A 14,095-nucleotide genomic window follows, 5' to 3' on the forward strand; every position below is an offset into this window, starting at 1 on the left:
TTCTTTACCCTCATACTCCAGTGGCATGTTTTCTAAATAATTGTGCTAAATTTCCCTAAGTATTTATTCTTAGCTTAAATTATCATTGTTGGCTGGTTAGTTGGTTCTTACATTTTGGATTAAATCTCCAAACATTTTGGAAGTTAAAGAGGGAAGCATTAGATTATAGGTGAGCAGTGTCACTTTTAGAAGGGTTATATTTAGCTCTTTATGTTTAAGAGATGAATCCTTATTTTTAGAAGGTTGAAAAATAAATAGAACTTCAAAATTTTTATAATTTTGTATCTTGTTCTTGAGGAAGGGGGCAACTAAGTTTTCCTCTCAGAATTGGTTTGAGTGATGAGATTCTTATTATTCCTCCACAAGATTATATATTTTTTGAAGCCACAGTCTTTTCAATTTGCTTAATTTGTTTCAGGTTCACCAAACCTGACTCAGTTGGGGGGAAAAGGCCAAGCTCATTTAGTGCAAAGTTTAAGATTATATGATTTCTTAAAATGTTAAATTAGTTTCTGACCTAAACTAGAGGTATAGGTGGACCTGCTTGAGGTGCCTTTGTTTTTATGGAAAATGTTTTTATTACACACACACCTTTTGCAAAGCCTTTTCCTCAAATCTCAACTTTTGGCTATCAATGTTAAAAGGTATAATCCGGCCCTGGCTGGTGTGGCTGTTGGTTGAGCGTTGTCCCATGCAGATGATTGGTAAGAGTACTTGCCCAGGTTGCGGGCTAGATCCCTGGTAGGGTTGCGTGTGGGAGGCAATTGATTGATGTTTCTCACATCGATGTTTCTCCCTGTCTCTCCCTCTCCCTTCCTCTCTGTCTAAAAATCAATAAAGTCATGTTTTTAAAGGTATAATTCAAATTAATCTAAATTTAATTACAGATTGAAAATATTTTTCTCTTTACTGACTTAATTTTATTTTTTTCCATCACCATCTATCCACTCTATGCCCTTTTCCAACTCTACCCACCCACATCCCCCCATCCCACAATTACCACACTGTTGTCCATGTCCATGAGTTATTTTTTTTTTTTTTGGTTTCATATATTTTTATTGATTTCAGAGTGGAAGGGAGAAAGAGAGAGAGAAATATCAATGATGAGAGAGAATCATTGATCAGCTGCCTCCTGCACACCCCACACTGGGGATGGAGCCCACAACCCGGGCATGTGCCCTGATATAGCATCAATCTGTGACCTCCTGGCTCATAGGTCGACACTCAACCACTGAGCCACACTGGCCGGGCGATCTCTCTCCCTTACTCCTCCCTCAAGCCCTCCATGTAGTGACTTAATTTTAAAAGCAGGCCTGAATAGGAGGCATGTGTAAAACAATCATGTGGTACTATGAATAACTAAGTTGCTATGTATCATATAATAAGATTGGGGATAGCTAATATTTAGCTTGCCTCTTATAATTTTCAGACTGTTTTCTAGTTTCAACATACTCTACGTATTTTGTAATCTAATTTTATAGATGAGGATGGCGCATTTTGATATGTATGATGTTAATATTTTCAAGTAAGCAATCACTGTCTACTACCATCACATGACAGTAGTTTTAAAAAACATTTTAATACGTATTAGAGTATGTTTTAAAAAGTAGAATGTTAATAAATGTTTTCTAATAGTGATTGTCATGTGTTTTTTTCCAACATCACACCATTATGCAAATATAAGATAAAACATAATCACCCAAATATACTATTTTATGATCATTAATACATTGTTATCACATGATGTTGGTGTGCTTTTAAATTATAAATGTTACATTATTCATATAATGAGAATTTTAAAGAGCAATTAAGTCCTTTTGCTTAAAAACTGATGTTTTCATAGTCTTACAACCTGAAAATATAAACTAGAAAAAAATATCAGGTCAAGGTATCCCAGCCCTCCCTTCATTCAAGGCTTCTGAGGCTATAAGTAGGCTCAAATCTGAGAGTTTATTAAGGGCTGTGACACTGTTTTTGTTATTTGAGTTAGATGTTTGTTCATTTGACCTAGAACTTTTATGCTCATACAGATCACAAAAGAATTTAGCAGGCTTTCTATTTCATTTCTGAGAACACTATGCGTAACAAACGAAAGCCATAGATCTGTGTGCGTTCGACTATCCTGATTGCTGCTGTGACTCTGCTGTCCATTGTGGCAAACTCTGGCCACTGAGTGCCACCGCGTGGCCCCTGCCACCCAGGATCCAATGGCTGCCACTGCATTCAGGCTTTCCAGTTGGGTCCCTGCAGTTCCCACTACAGCGTGTGGCCTACAGAGAAGAGCAATCACAGAGCTCTTCAAGGAGCTCCATTCACAAATTTACTGCTCAAAGTATTGGACCTTCCCAATATGGGTGAGTAGGTTTCACATGACAAACCCACTCTATGGTACTTTGCTATAGTAGCTCCCGCAGACTAGTACAGCATCCTATATGCTGGTTCAAATGGTGAAATTTCCCAAACTAGGCAGATGGATGTTCAGATGATGTACCCTGGAAATCTGCTAGAATCTAGCAGCTAGATAATTTAAGGTGGTCTTGGTTATAAGGAAGAAGCCCTTGGCAAAGATATCTGTGAAGCGTTTGATTGAAATTGTTTCATAAAATGAGCATAAAAAAGTAATGTTTTAAAAATAAAATTTAATATTATAGTTAACAATTAACTATTTTTTTATATCTCTTTAAGTTTATTTACCCAAGTGTCAAAAAACTTTTTTTGATGAGCTCTTATTAGGGAAAATTGCCTTAGGATTTGTGCAAGTATGTTTTGTGTATGGTTTTTGTTAATCCTTACCTGAGGCTTTTTCCATTTATATTTAGAGAGTGGAAGGAAGGGAGAGAAACAATGATATGAGAGAGACATATCAATTGGTTGCCTCCCACATATGTCCCTACTGGGCTGAGGATCGAATCTACAACCCAGGTACCTGCCCTTGACCAGGAATCGAACCCAAGGCCCTTTGGTGCATGGGCCGACACTCTAACCACTGAGTAACATAGGCCAGGGCTGGGGTTTTTTTTCCAGATGGGAATAAAGTATATAGTCCTTCCTGTATATGAAAAATACAATATTATTTAGTATAAATGATTAGTCAAATTAACTTGGAATGAAAATTACATTATTATGTATAGCATTCACTTTATTAAAGTGAGTTTCAAACAAATGCTGTTTGGATAAGTTTGATGGGGGTTGATCCTATCGATATATATTAGTAACTATTTGTTTTAAATGATACATCAAATTAGAACCCTCTCCTTTGTCCCATGCCCTGACATTAGTGGCCATTGTTTTCTGGTTCGGAGAAAATGCTGGTATTCATTGAGTCTGAATGCAGATGTCCAGTGATGCCTTCCCATTCACTTTGCTTTTTGCTGTTCTTTTTCTCTTCGGAAACCATGTGAGTGTTTCTCATCCTAATAAGTTACAGGTAGTCCCAAACTATGCATTTTCTTCAAGTGTTTATACGGGAAAAATCAGTCTATTCCCAAGTTCCTCAGTAAAGATATTCCCAAGGAAGGACTTTGAACTAGGACATGCTCCACGGTAGAGATACATGAAGCAGTAATTATAAGACAGGAAACACTTAAACACTAGTTATCGCTACCACAAAACTGACAAAATGCCATGCATGCCCCTTATCCTCAAAGTATCCCGACCAGGGAAATACCTACCAAAATCAAAGCAATTGCACCATAAAAAGAGCTTTTCTCATGAAGAGGTGAAACTTGATGATCCACAAGATGTAAATGCAAATAGGAATATCATTATTGCCTTGTAGTGAAATAAACATGAGGCAATACACTAAAAATAGGCAGTAGGCTATAAACTGAAGCATGAATTTTGGTCAAAGTGGGGACTTGTAGGTGCATGCATGTTTCATACAAATGAACTTCAGATGTAGTCCAAGTGCACCTCGTCCAAAGAATGTAACATAAAGGAAATCATTCCTGTGAATAAGCGTTTAGGGTCTAAAAGAGGTTGAACTACAGTGTGCCCACAAGCCTGTCAGTGTATTCCCAGGAGATTCCAGTAACAACTATCTTCAGTTGCTATGGGTATTGTATTTATGCAGCACCTAGAATCATTCTGTGTGTACAATAGATGGTTCATAAGTGCAAATTAAACCAGGAAGTCTCTTGTCAAGGTAGTTTTGGACAAGGGTAGGTACTGGGAACCTTTTTTTTCATAACCTTACTTTTTATCATACAGATATTTCTGTAGCACACACAAAAGAATGAAATTTACAGAATTACAGGCATCTATGAGAAAATTGACCAGTATATTAAGTTGAATAAGATGTACGCTGCTGGAAAGATGATCCTGGAGTATTTATCGATGGCGTGGGTGTCGATCCTCATGCTCACGTAGCTGTTCCTCCGACTTTTCCTCTGGGGGGAGCTCCTCTCAGAGGCCAGCGTGAGCTGCACCATCATCCTGTCTGGCTTCTCGCCATTCTCTGGCGTGTAGTTGCCCAGGTCATTCACCTCCACGTCGCTATAGCTGCTATCCAGCATGACAGCGCGTGGCTGAGGTAGTCCACAGGTGCAGGGAAGCTGTGAACACACCAAACACACGTTGGGATGTGAGCTCAGCTTCCTCTCTCAGAAGCCCTTCTTAGGAGAAACTGCATAGTGGAGAGGGTGGCCTTTTTCTAGTTTCTTTTATTCCCAGTTGGGGTGGGAGGTGGGAAAATAATGGTGGTGGCACAGTAAACATTCTAAAATAGCGGGTTATTTGTTTAAAGTCTACAAATCAACTCTTAGGAAACTTCATGTCGTACCAGAGACCAAGAAGAATGTTCATGGCCAGAGAGCCGCCCTATTCTCCACCAGACCATTAACTGCTAGCAGCCGGGATACAAATGTTTACAGATAACACTCCTCAGAGACAGAGAGGAGTGGGAGGAGGAATTTGAAAAGCGTGGCATCGTGGCAATAGTTTGCTACTATATAGTTAGAGTTTTCTGTAAGAGATAACCACTGAGCCGCAGGCAGGAGGAAGAAAGAAAAATCAGGTGGAAGGGAAAATAACCTGGAAAATGATGTGAGGTGTTTGAGATCACGTATGAAGAGAGATTCCTTAGAATAGCGTATGTGCTTCTCTGGAAGCTTCTTTAATTACACCTCTATGCCATTAAATAATTTGTCCCACCATGCTAAATTGTCCTTTATTTTCATCACTATGAACACCACCAAAATTAAAGGGACCAACGTCTTAGTTAACTTGGCTTAGCAGCTCCTGGTATATGGTAGGTGCTAAGTTAAGTGTTTGAATGAATGAGGGATGTAGCCCAGAGTGAATTGCACACTGCTTCAACATGGTAGCTTCCAACCCCATCAAGCAGGTGGAAGAAGGCGTGTCAGCCCCATTGTACAGAGGACGTCTGACCTGCCCAAGGTCCGAGGTCCAGAGCTAGACCAGGCTACATGCCTGAGCAGACACTTCAGCTCATGGGAAAGTCACCTTCTCCCGCAGCTTCCGCTCCTTCCGCTCCTGCACGGTGGTCAGGTAGTTGACGGCCGCGTACTCCAGCACCGAGAGGAACACGAACACAAAGCTGACCCAGAGGTAGATGTCCACGGCCTTGACGTAGGAGACGCGGGGCATGGAGGCGTTCACGCCCGTGATGATGGTGGACATGGTCAGCACTGTGGTGATACCTGCAAACAGAGTGAGAAATAAGCACCTGCTTGTCTTCCACCCAGCATACCAGAGGGCTTCACACCTCTGTTCTTTGTCCCTCCTGATCCTTCGGCCTTGAATGTCTACATCCCTGCCCCTCTGTCTAACAAACACTTACTCATCCTTCAAGATTGAGCCTTTATGAAGCACTCCAGTTCCTCCTCCCTCAAGATCACCCTCCCACACTTTGTATACCTGCTTACTCTTCATAGCACCTGCATCACCTTCTCCTGTTGCTAAGAACCCCAGACATTTTGGCAGCAAGACATTTATTTCCATTCAATTGTTAAAAGAAAAATTACATAAACGTTTCTTGTAACTACTTCTCTAAAGAAGGAAACAAGTACTTGGGTTTATTTGACTATTTGTGTCCTTGTTGCTGTGGTCTCGTCTTATAGTTCCAGGCCTGTATCATCAACTATCAAGACACCTCTGGCAGACAACCCCCCCCCCCCCCCCCCCGGGCCCTAGTCAGCAATGTCCATTTTATCAAAGATGATGATGGTAACCTCATTTAAAGGAGACAGGTATTTAAAATTAGAATGTATATATATTTTTTCGCACAGTAACTGTTTAAGCAACAGAACAACTGTTAAAGGCCAGGGCATCTGTCAGTGGAAATTTGCTCGGGATTTCAAATTAAGCTCAGAACATTTGCTTGCAAACACTAAATCACAGGGGATTGGGGTCATCTTAAGGGCCAGCTCCAACCCAGTTTCACTAAAACCTGGTGGGTCACCCTCTCCCTTGAAGCCACTGAACTATGTGAGCAATAATAGTGTGTGATTGAGTAGATGCAATATTTATTTATTTATTATTTTAAATAATTTTATTGATTTTTAGAGGGATAAGAAGGGAGAGGGAGAGAGAGAGAAAGACATCAAGGTGAGAGACAACAATTGCTGCCTCCTGCACGCCCCCTACCAGGGATCAAGCCCACAACCCGGGCACGTGCCCTGACCAGAAATGGAACCAGCAACCTTTTGGTGCATGGACTACGCCCAACCAGCTGAACCACACTGGCTAGGGCTAGCCAGTGCAATATTTAAAATGGGGAAGAGCGTTGGTGGCAAATTGCTATAAATGGAATGTTCATAGAATAGGGGTTCTCAGACTTGAGTACGCATAAGAATTAGTGGGAGAACTTGTTCAAAATGCAGGTTCCTGGTCCTCTCTCTGGATTCTCATTCTGTACATATAGATGATATGCAGGATTCTTCTTTTTAAAAATGTCCCTTGGAGATTCTGTCACAAAGATTCCTTGGGCCACTTTTGAGAAAACCTGTTATAGAGTGTGATCTTTTGCAAGTGGACAGAGAGAGCACCCACAGACCGAGATCACCCATCCCAAAATGAGGCTCAGACAGGACTGAAGTTGGAACGTTTGCATGGGCACCGGGGGGTGGGCGGGGGGAGGGAGAGGGGACCTGAAAACAATTTTTCTGCCTGGATTTTTAATAATGGTACTTTACCTGTGAATAAAGACCTTGCAGTGTGTTCAAGTTTTAACACCAAATAGTGGTCTACTAGTAGGACCACTTTGAAATGAAGGGTTTTATCTGGAAGGCATTATTTGTATTTTCAGATGCTTGGAATGTGCACTTGAAATATTCCTTACCTAAGGGGACTCTGGCAGGCACAGCTCTGCGGTCGATCCAGAAGGACACCCAGGACAGCATGACCATCAGGGTGGCAGGGAAATAAGTTTGGAGCAAGAAAAAGAAGATGTGGCGACACAACGTGAAGTTAATGTACAGACGGTTGTACCAGCCTGGGGGACACAAGGAAGAAAATACAGCACACACCATAGCTATTCAGCTCCTTCATAAATCAAATTTTATTCAGGGAATCATCAATGTCTTAGACACTCCACTGGAGCCTGGCCATACCTTTACAAAGTGGAGGTGAGAAAAACCATGGAACGGAGTGATTATATGTTACCCATACCACACGGATGATTCCATCTCAAGAAATCTTTGACCCCTGTTCTATACACAAAGGGAACCCCTTGAGAAGGTCATTTGAGGCTCTTGTTACTCACACGATGAACAGGACCCAACAGCATCACCATCACCTAAGAGCTTAGAAGTGTAGACTCTCGATCCCCACCCCAGATCTACTGAATCAGAATTTTCTCTTAATAACACTCCCCATGTGATTCACACACACATTAAAGTTGGAGAGGCACGGATTTAAACAACCCCGTTTGGATGGTTTTATGGAGGAAAATGTGTTTTAAGTTAAAACATCAAGCTAAACACAGCATCGCGTTTAGGAACAGAGTGAACAATCACAGGTCCAGTCACGCTTCAGCTTGGACTTTGTGGTCTTTACAAGGGAAAAATATGCATGGAGGAGTTGAGAGGAATGGAGAACAATGAAAGGAAAAGGCAAGATAAGCTCAAGATGACAAGGACTGGAAATAAAATGGGGACTTGGCAACATTAATTGGAAAACTTGGCATCCAATTGGCAAGTTTAATGCAATGTTTATAATTATAACAGTTTCTGAAAGTGATTGTAGAGGTTCTGTGGACTGAATGTTTGTGTCCCCACCCCACCCCTGAAATCCATATGTTGAAACCTAATGCCCAATGTGATGGTTTGGTGAGGAGGGACCTTTGGGAGGTGATGAGGTTACGAAGGTGGAGCCCTCATGAATGGGATTAGTGCCCTTACACGAGACCACAGAGAGTCTGTGAGGACACAACGAGAAGGGGGCTGTCCATGAACTAGGAGGTGGGCTCTCATCAGACACCGAATCTGCCAGCACTTTGATCTTGGACTTCCCAGGTCCCAGAACCGTAAGAAACAATTTCTGTTATTTAGGAGCCAGCCACCCAATCTGTGGTATTTGTTAGAGCAGCCCAAACAGGCTAAGACAAAAGGGAATCTCACAATGCTAAAGGTTCAATGGATGGGGAGCCCCTGAGGAACCAAGATTCATGGGTGATACGTAAAGAAGATAAGATGTGCTAGATTGCCATACGTTGGAAGTAAAAGGTTGCCCTATGTTTACATCAGAAAGACTTACAAGGTTGCACTTCCCTCTGCAGTCAATCATGCTATGTGTTAGCAATGGAAACTGCATAGAGATCCTAGCAAAATCATCCTGAAAGGTGACTCGTCAAGAAAGAGGCAAGGGCTGGAAAGAGGGGACCTCAGCTGTTAACTTCAGATTCCAGAGGGAAGACCACAGAGCATACCCTCAGGCAACAGGAGGCGGCAAGCCTGCCCAGAACCTTGGTTCAAAAAACAAATTGCCCACAGGGAAATGACCAGTAGTTCTTGCACTGAGGCTCACAAGAATGTCACAGAAGGAGCTGTGCAAGCAGCACAGTAAGAGAAGATCCCTTAAGACTGGAGCCCCGTAGAGGGCCTGGCTGAAGCAGAGAGAATGTGAATGGAAAATGACAGACCTGAAATTGGACTGCTTCTTGCCTGCAGAGAACAGGGGGTTTGGTAATCATATCAGGGTGAGCTGCCTGATGCTAAACGGTCATTACTGATGTTTTCTAGGTTCTCACTTCTGATGCTTTGTTGACGTCAAAAAATCACCTCCACCCAATGCTCACCACCCCCTGACCTGATTTAGCTTTCCCTTCTTTGGTGTCTAATTCGAGTGGCACAGGTTCTACTCACTTGGCAGCCAGTTCAAACCCTTTTTTAAAATAGAGGATGGCCCATCCCAGTCAGGCTAGCGCTCGCCAGACCCTCAGCCCACCCTACGCCCACCTGTGCTGCTGTAGAAGGCCAGCTTAGTGGTGGTGTGGAATTCTTGAATGAGGAACTGGGAGAGTGAGATCCGCTCATCTGTCTTTAATGAGTCATTGCCTTTTTTCCAGTACAGCATCAGGTCATCTTCTGTATAAGCATCTGAAAAGATGGGAGAGAGCATGCGGCATGTGGCGGTGGGAAGACACGCCTGTCTGTGCAGGTCTGTGGCATAGAGCTCCTAATTCCTGCAAAAGCGTTCACCATGCAATTCAGCCTGCCATCTATTCAATTAAACCAAATGAAATCGCTGTTTCTGTAGATCACAAGTGGTTAAATAATGGCAGAATTGCATATGGTTTTCAGCCTTCAAAACCAGGGCAATTTAGCCCTTTCTTCTTTCCAAGTGTAGGGGTGCATCATTGGTGGCAAATGCCTTTACCACTCTCAGTGATAAGGAAAAGACCCAGAAAGAGACAGGAGCAGAACACATCCCTGTTCTGTAGGCCTCCCGCTGCTCCTGTCAGAACTACTTAGGAGCTGCATGCTAACATCTGGCACAAGGCTACTCACAGCTTTCAATTTCAAGCGAGCAGGTTTGTGTGTCCAGGGGAAATCGGCTGAAGTCCATATTGCACATGGCGGTCACTGTAACCCTGAAAACAAGAAGAAACGTCCGGGTTCTCAGAGGATGCAAACTACAAGTGCACAATGCAAAATGCAAAAACAAACAGAAACGGCCTCCTTCTTATAATTCCTAAGCAATGCATCAGGACTTAGATGGAGCAGTTTATGAGTGATACCCTCCTCAGCATACTCTTAAGTGTTTAAGTTTAACCCCGGTGTCGGTGTGAGGCAAACAGAATGCCTCTGCTAACTCCTATCACGTTCATGCATTTTAAAGAAGCAATGGTCTCAGTCAATATAACTGTGATATGCAGGCATACCTCATTTTATTGTACTTTACTTTATTGTGATTCACAGATGTGTCTTTTTACAAACTGAAGGCAAGACCCCCCAGCAGCAAAAAGATTATGACTCGCTTTATTGCAGTGGTCTAGAATTGAACCTGCAATATCTCCGAGGTATGCCTGTATTGTTCCTCTGGTTTGAGATAAATTCAAGTTCTTCTGTTCTTTTATTGATCATATTGATATCAATATGTTGATATTCAATATGTTGATATTGATTATATTGATATTATATTTGTGTACTATGTTTCAGAAGTAATATTAATGAACCCTTAATGCCAGTTGCCAAATGCAGCACTTTTTTTTACAGTGTTCATATTTTTATATTGATAATAATGTCTACTAATGAATATAGATGTTTTTAGTGCATAAGCCCATGGAGACTATATAATGGAAAAACACTGAGAGATCTTAGTGTACCAACATGCAAGCATCTAATGGTTTTGTTCTATAATTACACAGGAAAACAGGCTTCTGAATCAAAGAATAAACAAGTAGATCATCAGTCATAGAAGAAAGCTCTCCCATCTTATGGCAGGACATGACTAATATGGCTGGTATTCAACATACTATTTTTTCTTCAATAACAGAAAATTGGCTACATAGAAGTAGAAAAACAGACATGGGTTAGATTACACCACAGACTGTGCTTGTTCAGTGTGTGGGTTACAAGTGGAGAAGCATCAAGTCAGGATGCACCCACCCACATTCCGGTCCTCATACTCTTAACTCTTCCCAACAACTCCCTGGCACCCAACATGCTCTTAATAGAAATGTATTCTGTTAATTAATCAATGAAAAGATGAAGTTGGAAGATGGTATATTAGAACATATTTTAGGAGTTAACCTTTTGCTGACAGAGTTGACAATATCCAGCTACTCTATGTTTTTCCCCAAATAAATCTCAAAATGATAGTGTTTAGAAACTTAGGCCTCTTTTTTCCCCTTTTAAATCAAACAAACTCATGATTTTATTTGCAATAAAAGCATCAAATCATCTGTTTTTAGGCACAAGGAGGCTCACTGACAACTTTGATTCTGAACACACAGGTCTTCCCTTCTCTTGTTCCCTCTGTTCTGCCTCATGCTGTCACATCCAATGATGTGTTGAATCAGACATCTACCGGCTCATGAGAGCCAATAGCTGCATTTTCAGGAGGTTTGCAAGCTGGTTGTTAAACATAGCCATTATTAAAAATAAATTATATAAATTTAAAATTAAATAAGTTAAGCACTAAAAATAAACGTAATAAATATTCAAAACTCATCACTTCTGAATTATTTTCTATTATCTATACTCCTGAAGTTACCTACATCTACTATACTGTATTTATATGATGGAAATACTATCTAAAGATGAGCTACCACCCATTTCTTCCCAACACTGCATTCAGTGACATCAGATAGCTTGAAATCAGCCAGGATGGGCATATTCACACTACAGAAACTGGCAAATTCTGCAAATCAGGGCTTGATTTATTGCTTTGCTGACTGTTTAGACTTAAGAAAGTGTCTGAAGAAAGCAGATTAAACCTAACAGTGTATTATGGCTATCACCATTACATGCAAAAAAAGGGGGTTTAAGGGGACCAGAGAGCTGCAGGAGGGGAGTCATTGAAAAGAATGCATTATTTATTTCTCTGACTCCCACTAGAAAAATAAAACTTTTATTATAGTAAAGGTTTTCCATTGCAATGTAACAGACAGGGTAGAACATAAGTCATAACTATCAGCTTGAGGAATTTCCCCAAGTGTATTTTCAAGACTGAGTAACTCTTTACTTGTGTATAAGAGTTCATTTTTCTTGATGTTGAAAAGTTGACAGCTCCTGAAGAGTTAAAAGCCAGCTATTTTTATTCCAAAAGCAAAGTACCTGTTGTAGAACCAATGACTTTCTTGTTTTAGACAAATTGCTTGCTTTTCTTCCCAAGCTCGAGGTATAAACACACCAACTCCGCAGGCAAAAGGGCCCAGAGGGAGGACGGAGCCGGGCCTCACCTGAGGCTGTAGAGCACTGTCCCGTCGGGCTGGACCCGCAGCATGACGTTCTCCGTGGTGGTGTCGTGGATGAAGGAGCGCTTGGAGTGCACAAAGAACATGTCGGGGACCCAGATCTTCTTCACCAGCCGCCCGTCAAACGTCATGCTGAGGTTGTTGGTGCTGGGGAAGGACAGCCTCTCGTCCTTCCAATAGTGCCTCAGGTAGAGGGTCATGGTGAAGTCCTGGGGCAGAGGGCAGAGAGGGGAACCCCACACACTGAACCCACTGGTTGTCAGCAAGGCATTCTCTACCCCTGTGGAGCCATCTGGGAGTGAAACTGAGCTGCCAGCACTGTGCCCCGCTGCTGCTGCCAGAGGCTCCCGGGGGCACACACAGGGCAAGCAGGAGACTAAATGCCTCTGGAAGCAGCTCTCAACCGGAGAGTGGGGTTGGGGGCTGAGGGGGATGGATAAGTGCCCCAGCGCCCTGGACACTCAGTTGGGACAACCCTGAAGTGTGCTCCGTGCTGACTCCCAGAGTACCCCAATGGGACGGTGTTTCACCCCCCAATAGTAAGCGATTTGATGGCACTGCCCTTTTCGCTCCATTCCCTTCCCTGTCTCACCTTCCCACTCTCTTCTCATGTTTCCTGGAATCACCTCCCAAATAAACGCCTTGTGCTAAAATGCTGTCTCAGGTCTGCTTCTTGGGGGACCCAAACTAAGATAAGGCCCTCAAAAGTTCTGTAAGTCAAGAAGTTCTAGACTGTTCCATGTTTTAAATCTAAACCCAAAGATGACAAAAGGGACACTCTGCTTCTGCATTTCCGCAGCCAGACAGAATCCGCAGCAGTGGGAGGTGCCTGGCCACTTGGCAGCGGCAGCCTTGGGCCCTGCTGTTTATGTTCGAGAGCCTTTGCCCAGAGAACACTTCCTGATGCCAGGAGCCGGGCCCAGGAGGACGAAGATCAACTCTGTCATCTGGCTCTGCTTCATACCACGTGGGTGGCTTTTGGTAAGTGTCTTACTCTCCCTGAGCCATCTGTACCATGAGTGTGGGAATGCCCACCGCCAGGGCAGAGCTCTGGCCAGCACCGGCCCTGCGTGGATTCCCTTGGCCGGAAAGAGAAGCACTTACCATATCGACTTCTGAGATGCTGTCCAAGCTTTCCACCTGCACATCCACGCCAACAGGAATGGCCGGACCTGCGGACAGGGAATGGCAAGAGCATTTAGTCTTTTAACTTAAACTTTTACTATGAAAAATTTAGGCATAAGGAGCATTCCCCCTGGAACCTCAGTGTATGTCAGATTTCAAGGTCTGGTGTTCCCACATGCCACGCTGAAGTCAAACCAGAGATCAAAGAATGGAATCATGGGCTGGCTCCCTGGAATATTCCAGCAAAAGTCTAAAAATATATATTGGTCTTAATCATCCAGGTGATTCTGAAACAAGGACGTTAATATACCACATCCCTGGTTGGCTACACATGCTCCTGTAAAGCTACAATGAAGACCGAGGTCAAAGCTGATCAGAACCAGGTCTGGCCTGAGGAGTTACTCCTTAGCATGAGGTCATCCACTTTATTTTTTATATCTTCCTCCTGATTCTGCACCCTCTTTCATCGTGGAAGCCAATGCCTCTGTCAGGCCGTGGGAAAGGCATTGCTTAATAAATAGACACCCAGAACCAAAGTCATACTCAGATGATTTGCCAAGCCCACAGATCTGCATCTTGGCCCCGTGATGG

The 14,095-nt window shown here is 42.7% G+C and overlaps 1 protein-coding gene across 4 annotated transcripts in view; it reads right to left on the reverse strand.

The window, feature by feature from the left end:
- Positions 1-3,065: 3,065 nt before the first annotated feature.
- Positions 3,066-14,095, reverse strand: part of GABRR1 (gamma-aminobutyric acid (GABA) A receptor, rho 1) — a 15,312-nt gene continuing 4,282 nt past the window's right edge. For all 4 annotated transcript variants that reach the window (XM_014530110.1, XM_005858397.2, XM_014530125.1 and 1 more), the window contains 7 exons: positions 13,484-13,551; positions 12,365-12,588; positions 9,969-10,051; positions 9,417-9,557; positions 7,301-7,453; positions 5,464-5,660; positions 3,066-4,553 (listed from right to left, as the gene is read on the reverse strand). In XM_014530110.1, the coding sequence (XP_014385596.1) occupies positions 4,260-4,553; positions 5,464-5,660; positions 7,301-7,453; positions 9,417-9,557; positions 9,969-10,051; positions 12,365-12,588; positions 13,484-13,551 (1,160 nt within the window). In that variant the 3' untranslated portion in view covers positions 3,066-4,259. The remainder of the gene's footprint in view (positions 4,554-5,463; positions 5,661-7,300; positions 7,454-9,416; positions 9,558-9,968; positions 10,052-12,364; positions 12,589-13,483; positions 13,552-14,095) is intronic.

Source organism: Myotis brandtii, unplaced genomic scaffold (assembly GCF_000412655.1).
Source record: "Myotis brandtii unplaced genomic scaffold, ASM41265v1 scaffold1171, whole genome shotgun sequence".
NCBI classification, from domain to species: domain Eukaryota; kingdom Metazoa; phylum Chordata; class Mammalia; order Chiroptera; family Vespertilionidae; genus Myotis; species Myotis brandtii.